A 22,959-nucleotide genomic window follows, 5' to 3' on the forward strand; every position below is an offset into this window, starting at 1 on the left:
ATCAGGAAAAAAACATACAAGGAAGAAATATTGAATTCTCACAATAAGCCTCAGCAAAACAATATCTTATTTACATAAACATTTAAACCAGGGTATGACAAAAGAAATAACTACGTTTTGCGATAGGTGACTTTCTCATTAACATCACAGTTTGATTTTATCTAGATTATGAATAGGTGGAAAATGTACCTGTTCACAGAAATGCCTAACCTTTGCATGGCAATAAGACTCTTGGTGATTTTCTGCTACAAACACTTCTCGATTCCACATAAAGGTCTGCAGGAAAATACTGTTCAAGGTAGAACTGGCAGACATAATGTAATTTGGGTTTGTCTTTAGGGTAGAAATGTAACTATTCTTCCAAACATTAATTCTTTTTAGAGTAGAGTATGCAGGCATCTCATTAGAATTTACAAATGAGTGGAAAAAGCAGCATGCTTGCCAACCAGCTAAAGTGTTTGTTTGTCGTTTGTTGCTGCTTAACTGGAAGCCATTAAGGTTGTTCTGTTCTCTGTTGGTGGCATTGCTTGGACAACCTATTTTCCTCCATTTTGATATGCTATATATCTATTAAACATATTTATCAAAGACAGATTAAAATAACCAATGATTGATTAAGCATATTGGTTTTGAAAGTGGACACTAAGATGTACTGCAGATACAATGTACAAGCATCAGACATGCCATGTGTTAATATGATCTTGATATCTTTGAGCTCCATTAAGGAATATCCCTGAAGAACTTAATAAAATACTTGTTTTGTTTCCTAGAATGATACCTCCGACAAGCAAAACGTTTCTGGTGAATAACTTGGCAGCTGGAACTGTGTATGACTTATGTGTTCTGGCGATCTACGATGATGGCATCACCTCTCTGACCGCCACAAGGGTTGTTGGCTGCATCCAGTTCACCACAGATCAGGATTACGTCCGCTGCCACTTCATGCAATCTCAGTTTTTGGGAGGGACTATGATCATTATAATTGGTGGAATCATTGTTGCATCTGTGTTGGTTTTCATCATTATCCTAATGATCCGCTACAAAGTTTGCAACAACAATGGACACCACAAAGTCACCAAGGTCAGCAATGTGTACTCACAAACGAATGGTGCTCAGAGCCAAGGTTGTGGTGGATCAATGGCTCAGTCTGGTTCAAAACAGGCTGTGGCACCCGAGGAGAGCACCCAGTGCTGCAAAGTTCCAAATGACAATGTGGGACCCATGTCAGACTCATGCTCGAGTCAGAGCTCGTCGATCACTACCTCGGCTTTGCCTCATACCTGGACCTCTAACACATCTGCATCTCAAAAGCAGAAGCGAAAGACTGGGCAAAAGTCAATCAACGAAGCACAGAACGATGCCACCACAAATGTTGATTCTCAAAATACTAACAGAAATAACTCGACTGCACTGCAGTTATCTAGCCATCCTCCTGCTTCTGTCAAAGAGGTGTCCCAATATAAACGAGCACAATCAAAGCCAAGTAAGTTCCTCACATTGCCGGCGGAGTCCTCCCGAGCGAAACGCAGGTACTCCCTCAATGGAGAATTTATGGAATACCACTGTTATGTTAACTCACAGAACACGGGTGGATTGTGGTCTAAAAGGAGCATGTCTATGAATGGAATGCTTATTCAGTCAGACAATTCTGATATGGATAGTGGAAAAGCGACTTTCTCAAGTTCTGAGTGGATATTGGAAAGCACTGTGTGACTTGATTTTCTTTTTTTAAATATGGGGGAGGGAAATCATTGTTTGAGAACACTGTCCTAGAAAATTGGAATTTGGAATTCCAGTCTTGTACTGTTGGTTTATGGCTTGTATATGCAGGGTTATGTATAAGCCAAGTATTTCACATTTTTTATATTAAAAAAAAGAAGGCAACATTCAAAGATATAATTGTGAGAACCGTGTGACACTGCACCGGTGCCTTCTCCTATTCTAGGACTGGCTTCCTGGTTCTGCAGTAGCAGAAATAAGAAGGTTTTCTCAGAAAATGCCTTTCATATGGGAAATACAATTCCCTTCTAGCTTACAAAACAATTCACTTCTGGAAGAAATGAGAAAACTCATATTTTTTAAATGATCAGACTGTATATTTCTTTTCGGTGACAATTGTATCGCCTTTGTTTTTAGGCAAATGGCTGTACAAAACAACAATTATGTGTTGTTATGTTGTGTAAAATAAAATATTCAATACGTATACCCAGACAGTGTTCACATAAATAATGTTTCAAATGGATATTTAAATCTGTCTACTTAAGGAATTGCTGGTATGAAGGTATGATCAAATATTCTACAGTTTTCTCTAATACTAAAGATAATCCAAAACAGGAAAATCATTGTTGAGTTTTTAAGCACAGCTATATCAGCCACCATTAATCCTCGTTTTTCAATTTAACATGAGCTTGATGTTTGTCGAAAGAGTATGTTTGGCCACTGTGACAGTGCACAGAAAAACAATCATTAGTGAAATTATCAGATGTACTTGATACATTACCACAAACTTCAGCATACTAGACCGATCTCCTATGTAAAATAATACATGTTTTACAAGGGTTACAAACTATTTTGGTTGAAATATTAAAATTAAAATTAACCATTTTATGATGGATTGTGGCTATGTTTTCCTTGGCTGAATTAGCTTGCATAACCTTCAAAGCACATGGATATTCAGTCAAATCCACTAAATATTTAGAAGACTAACTCTGTAATTCTTGGAAAAGGTGTAGTAACGAGCCATGTGGATGGATGGACTAGACTCAGCAGAGGCATGCAATGAGGGTTCTTTATGTTGGATCAGCTGCAGACATTAAAGATGCTTTGGGCGTAATTTCAAGTATGGCAGATGTGTTGCTCCATCACAAACGCGACAGATATCCTGTTCACCGCATTGTGAATGGCATTGGATATAATGCACTTCTAATGTGGCGGATGGGATATCCATCACGTTTGTGAAGGAGTGACCTATCAGCCACACCCTAAATCAGGCCCTTTGTCTTGAAAGCCTCCCTCTCTAGAAAAAGTATATTCACTCTAGAGAAGAGTATTTTTAATAAAAAAATCATCCCTTGCATTTGAGTTCCAGCCCACCCGTACAAGATTATATTTTAAAAAGTGCTACAATGCCATGTTGGGACTTACCTTCCAAGTTAGGACTTTTATATTTCTAAAAATGACAAAAATGAAAAGTATTACACAATCCCACTGTAACTACATGGCGGGTTTGGGAATGCACACTATTGTGTAAATATTTGTTGGAGGCTTGAATTTTCCCAAGAAAATCAGCTAATGTTTGTGGGCCAATTGGGGGGGAATTCGCCCAGGCTTTTTACTAAAGTATCTTGGATTGGAACCAAAAGACATATTCAACTAATTTAAAATAAAATAGTTAAGACCACGTTCTATAAGTATACTCAAAATATCTGCTGTCAGGATTGTAATGTTACATTTTGCTGAACGTACACCTTTCTATGTGCATGATGTATTATTTCCTCTTAGTGCAGACAGTCTCGCCTACCTGTAGACACATATTTCCTCCCTGCCACCTCTGTTACAGCTGATTTCTCTGCAGGAGCATGATAGAGTAACATGGTTTGGTTGAATTAAGGAAATAAATATGCTGCATAGATTGAGGGTTTTTTAGGGAACGTTTTTTGAATAGGTTTTTAAAGAAGTACTAATTCGAAGTTGGAATTGGTTTATCTTTAGTCGATATGCATATATAGATAATACAAGAAAATACATTTTTCAACCGCTGTCGCATCTTTGTCTGCTAATTCAGCAGTCAGTTGCTTGAGCTTACCTTGAGCGCTCCTCATTTTGTTATTTAAGGGAAAGACTTGATAGATAATATAGGTAGTGATCCTGGTTTTAACTTTGCATGTGTAGGCCATACAATAGAGAGGGTTTTTTCACATGATACTGGACAAAAATGTCAATCCATCACAGCAAAGAATACATTTGAGAACTTATAAACTTGTTGACTTTATACTTGCCTACATGAGCCACAAGGGTGCCTTAGAAAATAAATGTGGACTGGAGCCTAACCTGTGAAAATCAACAAATTAAATATTCCCCAAGCTCTCACACAACATAAGATCCCACCAGTAAAATATACTTAATCAATCATACAAAGGAAACTCAAACATAAAGTCTCAAAATGAAATCCATTACTTTTGTCTTTTCTAAACAGATTTTTGAATTTCATGAAGTAGGAGTCATACATTTCTGAATGCTTGTACATTACTGTATTGTCTTACCATTCCTTGAGTAATTGTGCCTGAATTGTTCTTTGTAGCGCTTTGTCTAAACGTGACCTAAATTCCAAATGGACTGACTGATACAGAGGAAGAGATTCAACACAAAAATGAATGTGAAATATTTTACGGAAAAAGTTCTACAGCAACAGAGTTCTTCTAAGGCATGCTTAGATGGGATTGGCGTTTCCCAACGTGCTGCGAAAAGAAAATACATATATACATACCTATACTTTATACTTTTATAAAAAGTTTCTATGTGCTTTGGCAAACAGGGCCAAAGATATTAGTGATGCACGATAAAGTGTTCTTCCAATCTTTAAATGTTAATTGCAACTTTACCATAACTACAGATCCAGACATTCCCACTTCCTGGCGAAAAACGATACGAGTGTGTGTGTGTTGTGTGTTAGTTTAAAGTTATTTTATGATTTGCCTATAATACGGGTACCCATCAACGGATCAGTGCAAAATTTGGTACTAGCTTAGTCTTCTATTTGTTTTGCAGTTCTGTCTTGAACAGGGAGTCAAAAAAATTGCATTTACATTTTAGCTCTTACAAAAAAACTTTAGCGAAAACTGCAAACAAATTAATGCCAAAATTACTATGAATTTAGAAAATTACCCAGCAAGCTTGCTTTGCATGAGTTAGTATCAATCTGTTTAGTAGCTCTTTTGAAATTAGAATTAGAAAAAGGTGAAAAAAGGGCTTTAGGGGGTAAAACGTTTGCATATATTAGTGGTTAAAATCAGGGCGTATGAAATTCAAAATACTGCCGAACACATTTGAAATGGTCGAGACATGTGATTGGCTAATGAATCGGCCAGATTTTTTCCACCATCTTGAAAAACATGAATGTTGACGAAATTGGAAATTTGGTCCCAGGAGAATAAAATTGCACAACAAATGATAGGCACGTTGAGAGGTAGCCCACCCCAAGGAAGAAAACAAACATGCATAGAGAATGGGAGTATATAAACGAAAATATGATGCATTAGCAAGGGTAAAAATTTGAACTTGATTTCAACACCTAATCATACAACTTCCATTTTCTATTCAGAAGAGGGCACCATTTCTTTAAGACCTTGATTTTCATTGACAAAATATATAAAGCAATCAAAACAATTCACCTTGTTCTCTTCTAAGCTTTAAACTTTTTTTAAAACTGACCTGCTGCAGCATCTAAATATTATCAAATTCTCCTCCTTTGTTTCACCAACAGTCTCATCCCTTGGAGTAACACTGGACATCTCTCTTTCTATGATATCTCGTAGAGACAAAATTACTAGATTGGCTAAGTATTACTTGCAGAATCTGAAATAAATTAACCTGTTCCTGCAAATTGACTTCATAAAAATAGAATCACAAGCTATAATTATTTCACTGCTGGCCTTTGATAGGGCTATCCTGGCAACGATCATACACTCTGAACTTTTGCCACTCATATTTGTCTCATAGGTCACAGTCAGACTTTTGTCCTCATTAAAGAAATGTAACCACATGTCTCCAATCCTAATTCACCTTCAATGACTACCTACCAATGCCAGAATGAATTTTCAGCTGGGGTGTCTAGCCTAGTAAGCAGTCCATGCAAAGTCAACACCATACCAGAATACTTGAGAAAGCTCAAAAGTAAATAAAGCCTTTATTGCACATCTCCTTATTATGAACATTTGATAGTCTGCATCAGTCATTCTCTGGAGCTTCCTCTCTTTTATGTTTCTCCATGGAAATGATGGAATCATTCTGCCTTCCCCTAAAGACACACCTGGTTACACTGCATTTGATCCATTCACTTTGATGTAATGTAGACTCTTCCACTCTTAAACGGATTATTTGGGTTACTTTATTCTCTCTCCTTCTTCCACAAATTGCCTTCATCATAGCCACTTTTGGTAGTTTTCTTCTCTTGCAACTTGTTCACATTATTTGCCCTGTTCCTCACTCACCTGCTTTCCCTCGTTCCCCACCATTTAATTTGCAGCACTTGATCAAGCACACCACTTCCTTCATACATTGTGTTAAAATGCTACTTCTCTTCCTCATCCGACTCCCTTGCCACTTGATTTTACCTGCTGTGTCTCTGCCCTTCTCCCATTCTCCCTGTCCCTATCCCCACGCCTCCTACTCTACCGTCATCCTCTTCCCCCTAATCATTCTTTCCTTCCTTCCTCTTTGCTTTTACGCACTCACTTTCATGCCCTTCTCTTCACCTTCTCCTTGAGTTCACCTCTTTTGGCCCCCACTTTCCACTAGTTTCAACCTGCCTCTATTTATTCTATCTCCTCTCAACACATTCCAGTGTTCCCACTTTTTTAACTCACATCCTCTTGTTTCTTCATTAGTAATTCAGTGCTTGAACCAATGTTGTAGGTAATGTTCTTTGAAAAGCACGCCTATACCTTTTTGATGCCCGTACACTGTGTAAAACTGTTAACTAAATAAGACCAGGGTTGGTGGACGTCCTTGTAAGATGCCCATGATTGTGCCTGCAACTGCTGCTACCTTTGGCTGAAGGCCATGCACAGTGCAGAATGGTTACATGGTAGGTCAATGCAGTCTATCATACACAAAGAGAAATTAACTTTAAAAAAACAGTTAAAAGTTAGTTTTGGTTCGGTAAACACAAAACCATAAAACTAAATACATTTGTCTCTCATGGTATGTAATATACAACCCAAACAGCATTTAGTGATGACAATAAAGCACACCATTTGCGTTTCAGATGAGTCAAAAGTACAAAAATGAATGGAAAAATAGTGTGCAGAGGGTGCGTTTAAAACATAGTCTTTTTGTGGATCTCAAATGTCCTAATTTAATGTTGTATTAAATGTCAATTATTATTGTAATATTTTTCAGAGACTAAAATGCATGGATTTCATTGATCTGCATGTACTATACTCACTGGGCCCGATTCACAATGTTAAACTGAGACGAAAGTCTATGACTTTTGGTATTCACAAAGGGCATTTACTACTCGTAAATATTCTTTCTGAATACCAAAAGTTTAAGTTTACGACTTTCGGTATTCACAAAGGCCATTTAGGAGTATTTATTTATTATTATTTTTTTTTTCTTTTGTCCTTATTTGTCTTACCCTCAATATGGGAGATACCAACCACCTTGCGAGTCCTTGGCTTTAGAGCGGGGCCTTTTTTCCTTTCTCTTGTGCCAGGACACGAGTTGTTATATTGGTGGCAGAGAGGTCCCAAATCAAGAGGGCCTTGCGCTGACTCCATCTAGGTATATTTCAACCTGTAGAACCAATATCGTAACGAGGCTAGACCCGGTCCAAGGAGTATTCATGGCATAATCAAGGAACCGGGAAAAAAAAAAACCCGGAATACTATCTCCACTTCTTCAACAGATCCCAAAAAGCCAAGTTACGTTTGCTACATGATCTATTAAGGTCAGCTTTGGATGTTTCATATAGAGACATTTAGGAGTATTAAAAGCCCTTCGTGAATACCGAAAGACGTAAAGTTAAACTTTCGTCTTATTTTACCTCTGTGAATCGGGCACACAGGGCAAAACAGTATCATTACCCCCAGGTCCCGACTGTCCTCATCCCATTCATAACAAAGTGGAGATAACCCATCTACTGACAGAAAAAAAGATGGAGGAATGCTGGGACCCTCACCCTGCCCTCCCACTGGGAGTACATAAGCAGTACTTACCCAGCATTCCACCTGTTCTTTTTTTCTGTCTCTCGACAGAATGGACGTGGTGCTGGTGCTGCTCCTGCTGGGCTGGAGTGGCGTTTCTTCTCTCATCCCCCCGCCCAGCTGACTGGCTGTGTGGGCGGGGGGTTTCCTGGTCTGCCTCCTGGCTTGCAGGGGTTACTGGCCGGCAGGCCCTTTGCGGCTGGTGCGTAGCTTCCCGGTTGCTTCTGGGTTGTGTGCATGTCTTCCTGTGACCTGGCCAGGTGGAAGACGTGCCTCACTTGCTGTCTCCTGGCCTTCCCAGCCCTGGCGTAGATCTGGTGGATGCCCTGGGCTGGCTGTAGAGGTGGGGGGCCTTGTTTATTGTGGTGTTCCCTCCCCTCGGGTGAGTTCCGTGTTGCGGTGCCTTTTTAAGTTTGTCTGCATTTACAGTGTTTTCTGCATGGAGGATTGTTTCACTGGCCATTTGCTGTGCCTTGGAGCTCTGTTGGTGGTTATGGCGGTTTTTGCCTGTTTCCCTCATCTCACCACTGTTGTGAGTGGCCTGGTGGCGTACTGCGTCGGTCCCGGTTTCGGGTTTTGACCGTGCAAGTCGCAGCGCTCTGCATCTGGCCATGGGGTCCTCCAACAGTGGATGTTTCCACTGCTTGGCCTCCCCTAGTCCACCCGCACGCAGTTCTCTTGAGCCAGTTCCATGGCATTCAGCTGGTGTACGCCGCATGACAGGCTTGCTCGCAGATCTTTGCTGCATCACCCTGCTGCATTTTCTCCTTCCTGTGGTCGCTCTTTCTGGGAAGCACATGTGGGTGGCTCAGGTGCTTCTATAGCCCTGCCCCATGAATTCAGTGCCAGTTGTGTCTTTGGTGGCCACCGGTCCCAGTTGGGCGGAGTGCTTGGACAGTTTTTCAACTGGCCTTGTGGTTGAGGTCACAGGCTCTTGTGTCTGCGTGTTTTGGATTCTGCTGCTTGTGTTCCACTGTAGCCTGTGTGTCCTGGGTGCTGTTGGCTTTCACTTGTCTTCGTTGGCAGCGCTTTTGTTGGCTTCGGCAGGCTTTGTTTCTCTTGCCTTTCTGCTCTTGTTGCTGCTTGCACTTGCGAGGTGCCGGGTGCTGGGGCTCAGTGGCTGCGTCCTGTAGCTTTTGGGTGGCTGGTCCTGTCCGTTCTTGCCCGTTGGGCCGGTTTTGTTGTGGTGCTATCTATGACAGCTTGGCTCCGCCTTCTGTCTTCTGCTGGTTCTCGGTGGGTGCAGTGGCGCAGGGTCTACATTTTTGGATCTGCCTCTCTTGCCGGTGTGGTTGGGGTGTCCTGGTCCTTCTGCCTTTCCGCCTCCGGTACTCTTAGGTCCATGCTGGTCCCCGCTGCTGCTTGGCGTTTCCATGTGCCTTGCCTGCTCTGGTGCCTCTGTGGCCTCTTGCGTCCCTGTGGGGTCCTGTAAGGCTTCTTGGTTGGCAGCCTGGGTCTACATGAGCCCCCTCGCGGCCATCGCACGCCAACACAACCTCAACATCATCTCCTACGCTGACGACACCCAGCTGATCCTTTCCCTGACCAACGACCCCGCCGCCGCCAGAGCCAACCTTCACGAAGGGATGAAAGACGTAGCCGAGTGGATGACGACCAGCCGCCTGAAACTGAACTCAGACAAGACGGAAGTCCTCATCCTGGGCGCCTCACCCTCCGCCTGGGACGACTCCTGGTGGCCCCCCGCCCTGGGCACCGCACCCAAACCGACAGACCACGCACGCAACCTGGGCTTCATCCTGGACTCCTCCCTCTCCATGACCAAACAAGTCAACGCCGTCTCCTCGTCATGCTTCAACATCCTGCGCATGCTACGGAAGATCTTTCGGTGGATCCCCACCGAGACCAGGAAGACGGTCACCCAGGCCCTCGTCACCAGCCGACTGGACTACGGCAACGCCCTCTACGCCGGAACCACCGCCAAGCTCCAGAAGAGACTCCAGCGGATCCAGAACACCTCAGCCAGACTCATCCTCGACATCCCACGACACAGCCACATCTCCGGACATCTGAGAGACCTGCATTGGCTCCCCGTCAACAAAAGAATCACCTTCCGCCTCCTCACCCACGCACACAAAGCCCTACACGATCAAGGCCCGAGCTACCTCAACAACCGCATCAACTTCTACGCTCCCAAACGCCATCTACGATCAGCCAGTCACGCCCTCGCCGCCGTCCCCCGCATCCGATGAACGACAACAGGAGGAAGGTCCTTCTCCTACCTGGCCGCCAAGACCTGGAACTCCCTCCCGTCCGACCTGCGCCTGACCCAAGACCACCTCTCCTTCAGGAAGAAGCTCAAGACCTGGCTGTTCGAGCAGTAGCAGCACCCCCCCCCCCCCCAAGCGCCTTGAGACCCTCCGGGTAAGTAGTGCGCTCTATAAATGTCTTTGATTGATTGATTGATTGAGTTCTTCTCCAAGCGGGTCCCCACTTTGTGGTCTGGGTGCTCCTGTGCTTTCTCCCAGACTCCTTGGCTTGTGCCGGCCTGCGGCGTTTTCCTCTGGCTTGGTTCGCTGGTGGGGGGTGCTTGTCCCTGCCTTGTGCTGGTTCTTCTCCTTGGCCGGGGTTGGGCTGTGGCTTTCCCCCGTTAGCCTGCCAATCCTCCTTCGTTGGCCTTTCTTGTGGCTTGCGGTCCTTTCGCATTGGAGCTGTCCTGCAGTTGTTGGGGTCTCTGGTCCTTCCGTTGCCCTGTTGAGTCCCCTGTGCTGCATCGCTGGGGGTCTTCTTCTTTATTTTGCCCTGTGTGGGTGGCGGTCCCGGGGCTGTGCTCCGGTCGCTCCAGGCTTGTGGCTGCTTCTGCTTGGTCCTCCGGCGCTACCTTCTTGTTATCGCAGGCTCTTCTTCCTCTTTGCGGTTCTGATGCTTCCACCATGTAACCGCCTGCTCTTTCTGGTCCTTGTTGTGGCAGGGTCGGGCCTGGCTGGTGCCGGGTGGATGTCTGCCTAGTTTTGCCTGTCGCTGTTCGCTTTTGTGCCTAGTTGCGGCATGGTGGGGTGTCCACATGGGTCTTATGGTACTGTTTGCTCGGTGTTGCTCGTTGCTCCCTTGCGGCACTCCTTGGCTGCCTGGTGGGAGCTGGGTTAGGTCTGGGTTGGGGCTGGCTGTGCTGTGGTGTTATCTGCAGGATCTGGCATGTTTCTTTGCCAGGCGTTCACCCTGAGTCTGTCTTTGCCTGTTGGGTGGCTGGTCCCTCTGCTGTTGGGTTCTGGTCCTTGCATTTTTCCTGTCGTTGTGGCCTCTTGGCTCCGGCTGAGCCTGTCTTTACCTGTCACCCACTTCTGTCTTCCTGTCTTCCCTGCTCACCTGCTCCCGCTGTGGGTGTCTGTCGGCGATGTGCCCCCCTCCCCCTGAGGGTGTGGGGTTCCGGTGCTGTTGGTCTTGCCTCTGTAGCTCCTGCGGGCGTGGCTGCTGGTTCCCCGGGGGTCTGTTGCTATTTTTGGGGAGGGGCTTGTGGCCTGCGGCCTTCCCTTCCTGACTGTGCCTGGTCTCATCTGTTCTCTGTCCAGCTGGGTTTGTCCTGGTTTGTGCCTGTATCAGGGTCCACCTGGGTGTTCCTGGTGCGGTGGGCTTCCTCTGGTCAGTTGTCCTTCTACCTGCGTCGCCGGTGCTGTTGTCCCCGGGCCATTTGCTCTCTGCCTTCTGGTTGTGTCCTTTTGGCCTGCTGGCGGCTCTTTCTTTGCTGTGGCCTCTTCGGGTCTCTGTTCCCATGTGGGGTAGTGACGGCTCGGTGTCCTCCATGTGTGCTGGGCTCTCGTCTGGTTCTGAGGCTTTGGCTGTGATCACAGTTTGGCTTTGGGTCTGGCTGATGTGTTCTCGGCTCTTGTTGGTCCGGGCCTTTGGGCTGTTGCCCTGTTTTGGGTTTTGGTCCTCTGTGATCCAACGGTTCAGTGCTGGGGGTCTCTGCGCCCATCTTTCCTTTGCTTTGCGGTGCTCTGCTGGGGCCTTCCCCTCTTCGGCCCTCCTCTGGTTGGGCCGTCGGGTCCTTCTGTTCAGGCGGGTGGCTTGGCCTCTGCTCTGGTTCCCCGTCTGCTTGGTCCTCTGTTGCCTGCTTTCTTCACTGGGGGGTTTTCCTCTGGTTCTACCCTCCCTTGGTGCAGGCTGGGCTATGGGGTTTGGTATGCCTTCTGCTTGGCTTCCACTCTGGCTTCTGTTGCCTCTGTGGCTGGGCTGGTTTTGGGTGTTCTTTGGATCCCGGTCTTTTCTGGCCTGTCTGTTGTCGGCCAGCTTCTGCCTGGTCTTTTTTGGGGGCATTTCTGGCTGGTCTGCTCTTTCGACGTTTCTGGTTTCTGGCTGCTGGTGTTGGCTTGAATGGGGTTTCCTTGCTCTGGTCTTGGGTTCTCTGGGTCGCTTGGTCAGCTGTCTGTTCCTTTGGGGGCATGTGTGCCTCTTCTCTGGTGGTTGGTGTGTCCCTACTCTGGGACTGTGGCTTCCTGCTCCCGTCACCCTGGGTTTGCAGTTGGGGTGTTCTGCAAGGGCTGTGTTCTTTGGGTTGGGGACTCCCTCTTGTTCTCCCTTTTCCTTTTGGTTCCCCTGGTCTCATTGTCCTTGGGGGTTTGCTTGGTCAGTTCTTCATGCTCTGGCTTTTCCTGGCGGGACCTGGTTCTGTTTGGGGCCTTGTTTTGGGGGCTGTGTTTGGGCCTTCTGGGTTCTGGTCTCTGCCAGGCCTGCTCCCTTCTGGCTCCTGTGGCCTTTTTTAGGTGGCTTTCCAGGTGTTTGTTCGTGTTTTCACCAGTGCCTTGGCTTTCCCTCTTGACATATCCCTGGGCTCTGTTTTGGCTTCTGGGCTGCAGATCTGGTGGTTGGTTCTGGCTTTTTTTCCGGGGGCCTGGTGCTCTTCTGTGGATTCCGGGGGCTTTGTCCTCTGGGCTCTCTGGGGCTGGGCCATTCTGGTTGGGGGGGGGGGGTGGCTTGGGCCTGACTATTGCTTCCCTCCCATTCTGGTTAGGTCTGGTTGGTCCTGCCCTTGGTGGGCTTTTCTGCCTTTTTGTCCTGTGGGCGCTCTTGATCTTCTCTTGCTGGGGCTTTGTTTTTCTCTGGCCCAATTCAGGTCAGGATGTTGGTTGCTTAGGGGTCTTTTCCCTTCGGCAGCTTTTCCTGTGGGTTCTCTTTCCAGTGCCTCCTTTTCGGTTTGTTTGGGTTCTCTGTATTCTGGTTGGCTGCCTCCTTACTGTCGCTTACTGTCTGTTTCCTTGGTTCCGGTCCATGGTTTTGTTCCTATTGCCCGGTTCTGGCTTGATGGCCTGGTGGGCCTTTGGGCTTCTCCTTTGGGTGGCCTCCTCGCTGTTTTTGTTCTTGGCTGCCTTGGTTGGTTTTTGTATCTATGCTCTCCCCTTCCTTTGTTCGCTGCTGGGTGCTCCTGCTGTGTGCTGGTTGGCCTCTGCTGTTTATCCGCCTCATCATCTTGCTGGTCTCCCGTTATTTTGATGGGTGCGTCCCGGCTTTGGTGGGGTACCCTCCTGTCTGGGTGCTCTGCTTGGGGTTTCCGGTGATTCTGTCTTTTTGCTTTCCTGTGGGTGCTGCCTTTGGTGTAGTTTCGAGGGTTGGCTCCTGTTTTTTTTGGAGATCTGGCTTTTCTGCTAAGGTATTCTCCACTTTGCTATGAATGGGACAAGGACAGGAGGGACCTGGGGGTAATGCTCTATTACTTACAGGTTATCTTCATTATTCCAGGTCCTGTTGTTCTCGTCCCATTCATACGCCCAACCCTTCCTCCCGGCCAGCTGGCCTTCCTTTTGGGGGCTTGTTTGTTCAGGCGGAATTCTGGGTAAGTACTGCTTATTTACTCCTTGTGGGCTGGCTATCTCCACTTTGTTATAAATAGGACGAGGACAACGGGACCCAGAATAATGAAGATTACCGGTAAGTAATAGAGCATTCTTTGGCAGGCAGGTAATCAAGTGAGATGGTAGAAGCCTTAAACAAACCTGACACTGGACACTGTTCTAAATATTTGAGTTAGCCAAAAGGTTGGTTAAGGTACATGAAGTGTGCTACATCAACTTGCAATTCAAAAGTGCACGTAAACCATTTATATGGTCTCTTGACACTTTCTGCTTTCATTTCATTGAGTTCTTATATCCTATGAACATGACATTAAGAAAGCACTTCGAAAAAATATATATACTGTACCTTTGAGAAAGACAGATGGCTTTGTATATGCAAATGTGTGATTTTTTTTATTGATGATTGAACAAAAATGTTTTGTCCTCAACTTTACAAATTTGAGGGTGGTAATTATTACCAAGGATTTCTGCTATGACCCATACATTTGACAAGTGAGAGAAATGGGGTTGTTGGTTGAAAGGGTTGTTAACCTCGCTCAAATAGCAGTCACAATCGCTGTCGGAGTGAACTACAAAAGTCACTAAATTAACATGTGCTTAACCCTCTGGTAACTTGGCATAAAAGCAGTTAATATTAATTTAGAGGCAAAATGTAAAGTATATATGCAGCACACAAACAGTAATAATGTGAAAACACAACACAAAAAAATCCCACTCAAATTTAGAAGAGCAGAGCACATTTTAGTAAATTCTTTAACATTAAAACGACAAAAATCCAATCAGTAGAACCAGAGATATGCAATTTATACTATCAAAAAGCACAATGCACCAGTGAAGGCGTTTTACTTGTGCAGGACCAGGTGAAACATACAAGTTCAGGTCGACCACAACGGAGTGCAGGCCAGATACAGGGACCCGGTTAGCCCTGCTGAAAGAGTTACCTTCAAAGTGTAGAGTTCATGGTGGAGGAGGCCAACAGGGGCAAAGAGACCATCACAGATTGTCATCGATATAGCGTAAAGATCAGGCCAGGCTTTGCAGATGGTCTGCAGCATGAAGATCCCGTGGAGCAATGCAGATGGTTGTTGCTGGAGATTCATGTTGGCAGTCACCTCTGGCTGGCCATGTTGTAGCATGAAGTGCAGATTTAGTGTTGCCGGGCTTCACTGCTGGTCACTGTGACACGGAGATTCGGACACACCAGGGCTTTGAATTGGTGGCGGCATGCGTTGAAAGATCTTGTCGGGAACAGACATGTTCACAGTCACCATGAGCTGAAAACTTCTCCTTATCTTGGGATCCAAGACCTGAGGGGCACCCTTTGGGGATCATGAACTCACTCCAGCAGAGGCCAGCAGGGCACAGGCAGGTGCATTTGCAGATCAAAGCAGCAGGTCCAGGCAGCAGGTCAGCTGGGCAGATCTAGAGAGGGCTGAGGAGATTGTTATGTACCTGTAGCTCAGCACAGGACATCAGCCGGCTGACCCTTGAAATCACATCAGCCTGGGATGAAGTGCACAGGTCTAGTCTTCCTTCTCAGGAAGTAGGCAGCAATGCAGCAGATTAATAAGGCAGCAGGGTAGCAGTGCTTCTGGCAGCAAAACTTCACAGTAGTCCTTCTTCTATTGTAGTATCTTCATGACCAGAGGTCTACTGGAGAGTGGGTCTGAGGGTCTTATTTCTTTCACCGGTGCCTTCTCTAAAGAAAGAAAAGTTGGTAGAAAAATTCCCTTAGTAGTGCTCTATGTTTCCCGCTTCCCCTGCCCTGGCTCCAGACTGTCCGTATTAACAATATATTGGTGACAAGTCATTTGTGTGAAGACAGAGCATAGCCTATTTAGTTGCAAGTGGGACTGTGGCCAGCTCCCACCACCATCCTGCCAGTTCAGGGCTCACACAGGCACACTTAATACTTCAGTTTGGCTGTCTAGGAAGAATAAACAAAGTCCAACTGCCAAATGCAACCAGTTATGTGACCCAGCATCAGGCTGCAGGCTCCATATAAATAGTGCAGGAAAATGCCAGCTTTCTAAAAGTGGCCTTTTCAAAGTTGTTAGTTAACATCCAACTTTACCATTTACCATTAAGATGATTTTTATTAAACACGATTCATGAAATGTTCAGCTGATCCCAACCAAAAGTTAACACTTATTAAATGTAATAAGGCAAACAAATGTTATCTGGTGTGGACAGAACCCATGGAGTTTCTCTCCATGAAAATCCATGGAATTACATGAAAACTTTGCAAGATTCCACAGAGTTTCGCAAACAGGCGGAAATCTGAAAGTCAAGCTTATTCAGTACAAATTCTGCACAAACTGCACCACATGGCATGCCGTAGGGCACTTCTTTGCTGCTGCTCGAGTAGATTAGCTACTCAATCGGTAACTTTCTAACCTTGAATAGTACCGACCTTACGCATTGGGAAAATCTTACCTGGTGCCCTCCTAGCACCCGCAAACCTCGCTAAGACATGCCAATTTTTTCTTGCACTCACCAACTTACCATTGATGAGCCATACACAAGAAAAAACTCTGCCTCTCCACTCCACTGGAGAAGTGGAATCTCCCACCCCAAATTGTATCCTATGGGAAAGGTAGTCCTTAAAGTAGTGAACATTAATTTAGGAGTTTTTTTTCACTACCAGGCCATGTGAAACTCAAGAATATATGTCAAACCTTATCACTACAATGCAGTTAGCACTATGAGCTTCTTAGGGCCTACCTTAGAGGTGACTTATATGGAATAAAAGGGGGGGGTTTAAGGCTTGGCAGGGGGTTACGTTGGCAAGTCAAATTGACAGTTCAAAACTGTATTCATGCTTCATTAGCAGACATGTTTTAAGGGTCTACTTTCAAGTAAATTAAATATGCCTATCAGACGTAAGCCTATTATACCATGTTTAAGGGAAAGAGCACAAGCACTGGTACACAGAGTCCCAGAGCCAATAAAAATGAATTGAAGCAAAAAGTGGGGGGTAAAGGCAAAACGTTTGTGGGAAGACCACCCTAAGGATGACATGTCTAACACATGTCCCTCAACTTGAAATTGAAAACAACTACTCAACCGCCTGGGATTTCTCATCACTAAGGAGGACGAACCTGGACGGACCATCAGCACTGGAGTGGTCTGACCAAGGCTGGTGTTCCACCATAAAGTCCATTCCCTGTAGGGAGATCGACCACCTGAACAGTTTTGGACTTTCACTCCTCATTTGCATAATCCATCTGAGGGGCATGTGGTCTGCCTGAACCCATAAGTGAGTACCAAACATGTATGGCCTCAGCTTCTTCAGTGCCCAACCCACAGCACAGGTATCCCTCTCAATAACACTCCACCTCTGTTCCCAGGGAAGTAGCGTCCTATAGATGAAAACTAAAGGTTGGTCTAAGCCCTCCTCAATTAGCTGTGCTAAGACAGCCTCATGCAATGCTCTGGAGCATTTTTTGGCACAATGAATTCCTGGGAACAGCTAGGGGCCTTGAGCACATAGGTTGTGCAAATGGAGTGCTTGAGGGTGTCAAAGGCATTCTGACAAGACTTTTTCCAGATCACATTTTTGGGCTGTTTCAGTCAAGGTGGCAGCAATCATGCCATATTCCTTGACAAACATCCTGTAGTGACCAGTGAGGCCCAGGAAAGCCCCCATTTCTATCTTGGGGCTCCCTGGATAAGATAGGAACTATTTTACCTTGGAGGGGCTACACCTTACCCCCACCCACAAGATGTCTCAAGTACACCACAGAGCCCTGCCCTATCTGGCACTAACAGCCTTAATAGTCAGGCCTCACACAATTAAGGCTAGTATATTCAGTAAATAGGTGTGGTGTAGTTTCTATATTTCCAATAGGCTCTGCGCATTGGAATAGTGTATCCTGTAGTTTAGACGTAGGACTGAAGTTGACTAGGTCTCCACTGAATATACTAGACTTAATTGTGTGTGTGCCAGCTAGCTCAGAGGTCACTAGAAACTTTCTTGAAAGAACAAGAAGGGATTAGTTTCTGACAACCACTTAAAACATGACAACTTTGTTCCCCAAGAATAAGAAATATATCTCTAGAGTCGCGGAAACAATAGATAGTTATTTCACTCAGTCAATTGTGCATGCTTCGTTTCACCAGAGGTGCAGAGAAATAGAGAGACGGGCTTTTTCAATAAAATATATTTATTGAACAGTCTTCTTTCTCAAGCATAAGATATGAACTGCTGCAATCGTAATACTTGCTGTAAAGTACAATGCGTACAGTACGAAGAGTATTATAAAATAATACTGTGAAAGCAATATATAGTTTCTAAGCCATAAAATACATACAGTGATAAATAATGACTAAAAGTACTCAACTGGTGCTTCTAAAATACGCCTACCCCGGTGTACCTAACCTAGGTCTAGTACAAGGGAAGAAGTAAGTGAGGTGTAGCTTAGTTTCAGTATTCTTTTGCCAAGAATCTAATCCAAGAATTCTCTTAGGGTCTAATCAGCTTCTTACCTATCAGTAGCACGGCCCGAAGTACTTCTTACAGGTAAAGAAGGTGATCCCTCCCGCTACTAGTAAAGACAGCTATGTTGCCTATGTTGCCTATATAAGCAGCACTGAATGCCCCCCAGCTAAGGTGGCAGGGGCATTCTTCAACCCAAAGGGCATCACTCTAAATTTAAAGTCACCTTCTGGGGTAGTGAATGCTGACCTCTCATAGTGGGGCTTGAGACGAGTGATTTGAAGTAACCTTAAGGGGTTTCTGGGGGTCTTAATGTCCACCAACTAGGAGGCCTCCTCCTTCCTCTCAATCACCTCAAAGGGCCCAGATCAATTTCATTGGACAGCCATGGGGTTCTCTAGTTTCATCACACACACTTTCTGGCCAGATTGAACCTCCACCAGAGAGGTCTTATGGTCATATCAGAGTTTCATGAATTCCTGAATAGCCTCCAAGTTCCCAGAAGCCTTCTTCCAGAACTTGGCCACCAGGTGTCTGAGGGCGAGCAGGTAGCTAACCACCTCCTGGGAGGCTTTGTGGGAGCTTGCTCCCAACCCTCCTTCATGAGACTGAGAGGTCCCCTAACAGAATGACCCTACAGAAGTTCAAATGGGCTGATCCCAACCACTTCAGTTGCACCTACCTGTGGGCAATAAGCAGAAATGACAATAGGACATCCCACTTATGCATTATGGGCTCAGGTAGGTCCATAATCATGCCTTTCAATGTCTTGTTGAACCTTTCAGTAAGCCCATTACATTTGGAGACAATAGGAGTTGGAAAACTTGTAGGCTACACCACACTTCTTCCACATGGACTTCATGTATGCCGACATGAAATAGGTGCCCCTGTCAGGCCCTAATTCTTCGGGGAAACTTACCCAGGTAAAATTCCCCATCAGTTCCTTCCCCACTGGAGGTTCAGTCACATCCCTCCGAGGGATTGATTTTGGGCATCCAGTGGCATGGTTTACTAAGACCATGGTAAACCTTTTGCCTAAAGCAGTTGTGGGGTCCAAGGCTCCAACAATGTAGATGCAAGGGGGTGCCAAATACAGGTAAGAGACTCAGGCGAGCCTTCAGCTTTTTCCTTGTTTTTCTACTGGCCTGGCAGGTGAGACAGGTCCTGCTGAAGGTATGTGAAACTATCCTCCTCCGGGACAATAAAAGTTAGAAACACTCCTGACAAAGTTATTGTCTTTCCCCACATGTCCTGCCAGTGAAAATTCTTGAGCCAGCCCCAGTGGAAAGGCATCAAGGGACTGTCAACATAAGTGTTACCCGATGCACAGGTGCCTTAGACTAACTATACAAAAGTTCATTCTCCCAATAAATGAGGTGATCTCCAGAGGTATCCCCAGCTGCCTAGGCTTCAGTCTGGTACCTCATGCCCTCCAGGGTTGGTTACTCCTTCTGTGTCTTACATACCTTCTCTCTGGTGGGCTCACCTTCAGCTTGCCAAAAAAGCAAGCTTAGGTAGGTCTCAATGGGAGACAATGTCATCCCTTGTAGGCTCCAGGGTGGGCTCCTGTGGCACCCCATACATCCGTACAGTGAGATTTTCAGGGGCTGTTTTCCCATGCTGCTTGCCCTTCCCTTTCTTGGCAACAACCTGAGCGATTCTTCCAGTATCCAGGCTTTCTTGACTACCCTGTTGAGCAGGCATGGGCCTTGTGGTCTCACAGACTCACTCAGGTAACCCCAAAATGTCCAGGTGTGACCTGAGCTCCACTTCCTGCCAGGCAGTATGCTCCAGATCATTCCCAATCAGACTCTCCCCCCCATTCAGTGTAAATCAGAACAACAGGGTACTGGCTCGCCCGGTTGTGTGACACTAAAACCTGACAGTTGGTACTGGGTATCACCTACTCTGAGGACACCTACTCCGAGGACACCAGATGAAACCTCTATTCATCAAAGCTCTTTCCATTGCTGGTGGCCCACTGCCTGTACTTTTAAGTATTTGAAGGCATGAAGGCTTTGGGTACCAACTGGCCATCACACAGGGGCACTAGGGTAACCTAAGATGTCTCTATCACACTAAATGCAGCCATCTCCTCCCCAAGGGTATGCCCACCACTGGGGGCTGCACCCTCTTGTGTCACTTGGCATCACCCTTGGTGTGCCCAAACTGGTAACAGTCATATTACTTGGGGACATATTTACCAGTGTACTTGTCAACAAATCTCTTTTTCTGTTCAGATTGGGGCCGGGGCAATTTCCACTGAGAACCTTTCTGGGGGGCCTTGAGAGAACTCTCCCCTATTTTTATCTCCTACCTACTTTTTCTGTTGGGAACCCTTTCAACCTTTTTGGGAGTCCCCCCAAATATCTTCTTGAGGATTCTGGTCCTGGCATAGTGGTCCGCCTCATCAGCAAGCTCCCAGGGTACAGAGAAATTACTGCTAAGGTAAACTTATTAGTTTGCGTTCATCTTACTTCATATGAATAAGTGTTGTGAAGTCACTAGAGGCATAGGTAATTTGTTTCTTATGTAGTGTTGCACCATAAGACATAAAACCTATTATTTAAAATTTAGTGTTTAAATACATATTAAAAATAACAATTTGTTATTAAATAAGACTTTTAAAAATCCATGTCCAGCTTTTGTCTCAATATTGCCTGATTAGTTGGCAGCACAATTTCCTAAATAAATAATTTACAAAGTACAGATACAGAATGTACAGACTGAGTTATATTACATTGTTTTTATTGTGGAAAGTGGTTTCTCCGTGGTCCCTAAGTGGCAAGTTGACTTTTCACAGCCTTCAGCAAGAATTTAACGAAGCAACAGTTCAGCTAGCTATCCCCTGGGTCAAAGCAGGCCAGCACTGCCTGCCTTCTTGAGTGAATTTCCCTTTGGTTGAAAGCCCTTGTTAGTAGCTGGCTCATTTCACCACAATACTGCTTTACAGGTGCAGACTAGATGTAGGAGGTCCTCCTTCCCAGACCCACCCAAACGGATGGCGTCAGGAAGGCTTCCATGTAAGGCTGATATCCTAAAACCTACAACTTAATGGTGTCTGGGCAGAGTTGGATTAATAAGGCAGGTACTCGGGCAATGACCGAGGGGGCGGTATTCAAGTTCCAGCTGTGGGCTGCTTTTTTTTGGGTGGCCTGGGGGTTCAATTTGGGTGGGGTCCCTGTTGTTCGGATGACGCGAGCGGGCAGTGGGTGCCTGAGTGGTCTTTCTGGAGGCAGATGCGCATCCATTACCTCCCTTTTATCAATGGGCAGAGGTGTTACTCCCTTTCTCTCGCTGGGCTAGGCACAACCCTGTTAAAAATTGGCCTCACTTGTTTGCGGGTGTGTTTCACCAGTGTGAACTAATCCGTGCATTTAAAAAAACAAATCTAAGTCAAGTTAAGAAAACATGCCTCTGTCAGAGACCCCCCTTCTTTTTATAAAACATTAAACATTGCCAAAGCACTGTTTTGGGGATAGGCAATATGCACATGGGGGCCACTATTTATTTTTGCGGGCCCAGGCCAATTTTTAATCCCAGTCCAACCCTGTGTCTGGGTACCCAGTGGTGAAGTATTTTTGGAGAGCAAAAAGTTCTGGAGTGGTTGAGCGTCGTCCACCCATGAGCTCTATTTGATAGCTTGGTCTTGTCTTTAATAACAGAGCGAGTTTTGAGGATCTTCAGAACCAGTCACTTGAATACCTGGTGGCTAATTGACATATCCCAAAGTTGTGTGAGGCCTATGAGGTCGAGTGATTCTTGCAGGTAAACTCTCGCTGGCTACGTGTCACGGCCCTGTAACTTTTTCCATAACATGTGGTTCAAAATGTCTGGTTCTGCTTTCCGAATCTTGTTCCAACATGTTAAAAATGCACCGGACCTGTTTCATCAGACAGAATTTTAACCTAATCTGTACCAGTGAAGTGTAATGTAGCAGTGAAAAAATTATTCTTTAAGCATGAACCATTGTAGTGTCTCAGTTACTCATGTCCTGGCATCTTAGAGATTCCCTCGTATTGGTGAACCTCAGCAGGAGTTTTGCTTACACTGTTTCGAGAAGGGGCATCAAGGAAGGTCCGGACAATTTTTTCTTTCGATTTTTAAGTGTTACGCCACACCTTTCCTTTGTATCGCCTCCTTTCGGGCCGTAAAAGTGCCGTTCTTGTCAATAATGACCCTGAAGTATTTTTACTCATCTGTGCTTTCAAGCCGGGTGAAGGAAGTGTCCCAATTAGGGTCGCCCGGGTCACTAATGACCACCTCTCAGCCTTCCCTACCAAATGAAGAGTCAGTCAGACAGTAGAGAATACAAACCAATAACTGTTTATTCATATACACTCAGAGCGGAGCCCGGTCTGCCCAGTCGCTAGGAGTGCTGCAGAGAGGACTGAAATTGACAAGCATAAAGATACATTATGTACATTTCGTAACTGGGCTAAAACACGCCAACATTGGAATTTTTCAGGCAGGTGCAGCTAAACAGAGTAATACAGATAAAACGGTTCAGCACTCCTATCTTACACAAAGTTTGATGGTCCAAGGTCATTCCGTCAGGACCCCGCCACCAGACAAGGGTGAGAGGGCCTCTATCTGGTGAGAAAAGTATGTGCTAATAGGAACAGTGTATTCATTGCTTGAATAGGAAAGAAATTTAAAAAACTAAACTCTCAGGGGCGCATTTAACAGATTTTGTACGAGATCAGTTCCAAACAGTTTAAACTGGCGCCTGTGAAAAAAATGGTGCAGCGAAAGATAACTTACATAGGGCAATGCGCAAACATGAACAATT

At 45.5% G+C, this 22,959-nt stretch overlaps 1 protein-coding gene across 3 annotated transcripts in view; it reads left to right on the forward strand.

Moving 5' to 3' along the window:
* LRFN5 (leucine rich repeat and fibronectin type III domain containing 5) overlaps nucleotides 1-22,959 on the forward strand; it is a 1,086,380-nt gene that overhangs the window by 699,431 nt on the left and 363,990 nt on the right. Inside the window, exon 7 of one of the 3 annotated variants that reach the window (XM_078659745.1) lies at nucleotides 771-1,529. In XM_078659745.1, the coding sequence (XP_078515871.1) occupies nucleotides 771-1,529 (759 nt within the window). Of the gene's footprint in view, nucleotides 1-770; nucleotides 2,586-22,959 lie in introns of those variants that run through there. The other 2 variants (XM_078659746.1, XM_078659744.1) reach the window with 2 other exon arrangements.

Source organism: Lissotriton helveticus, chromosome 9 (genome assembly GCF_964261635.1).
Source record: "Lissotriton helveticus chromosome 9, aLisHel1.1, whole genome shotgun sequence".
In the NCBI taxonomy this organism is placed as follows: Eukaryota; Metazoa; Chordata; class Amphibia; order Caudata; family Salamandridae; genus Lissotriton; species Lissotriton helveticus.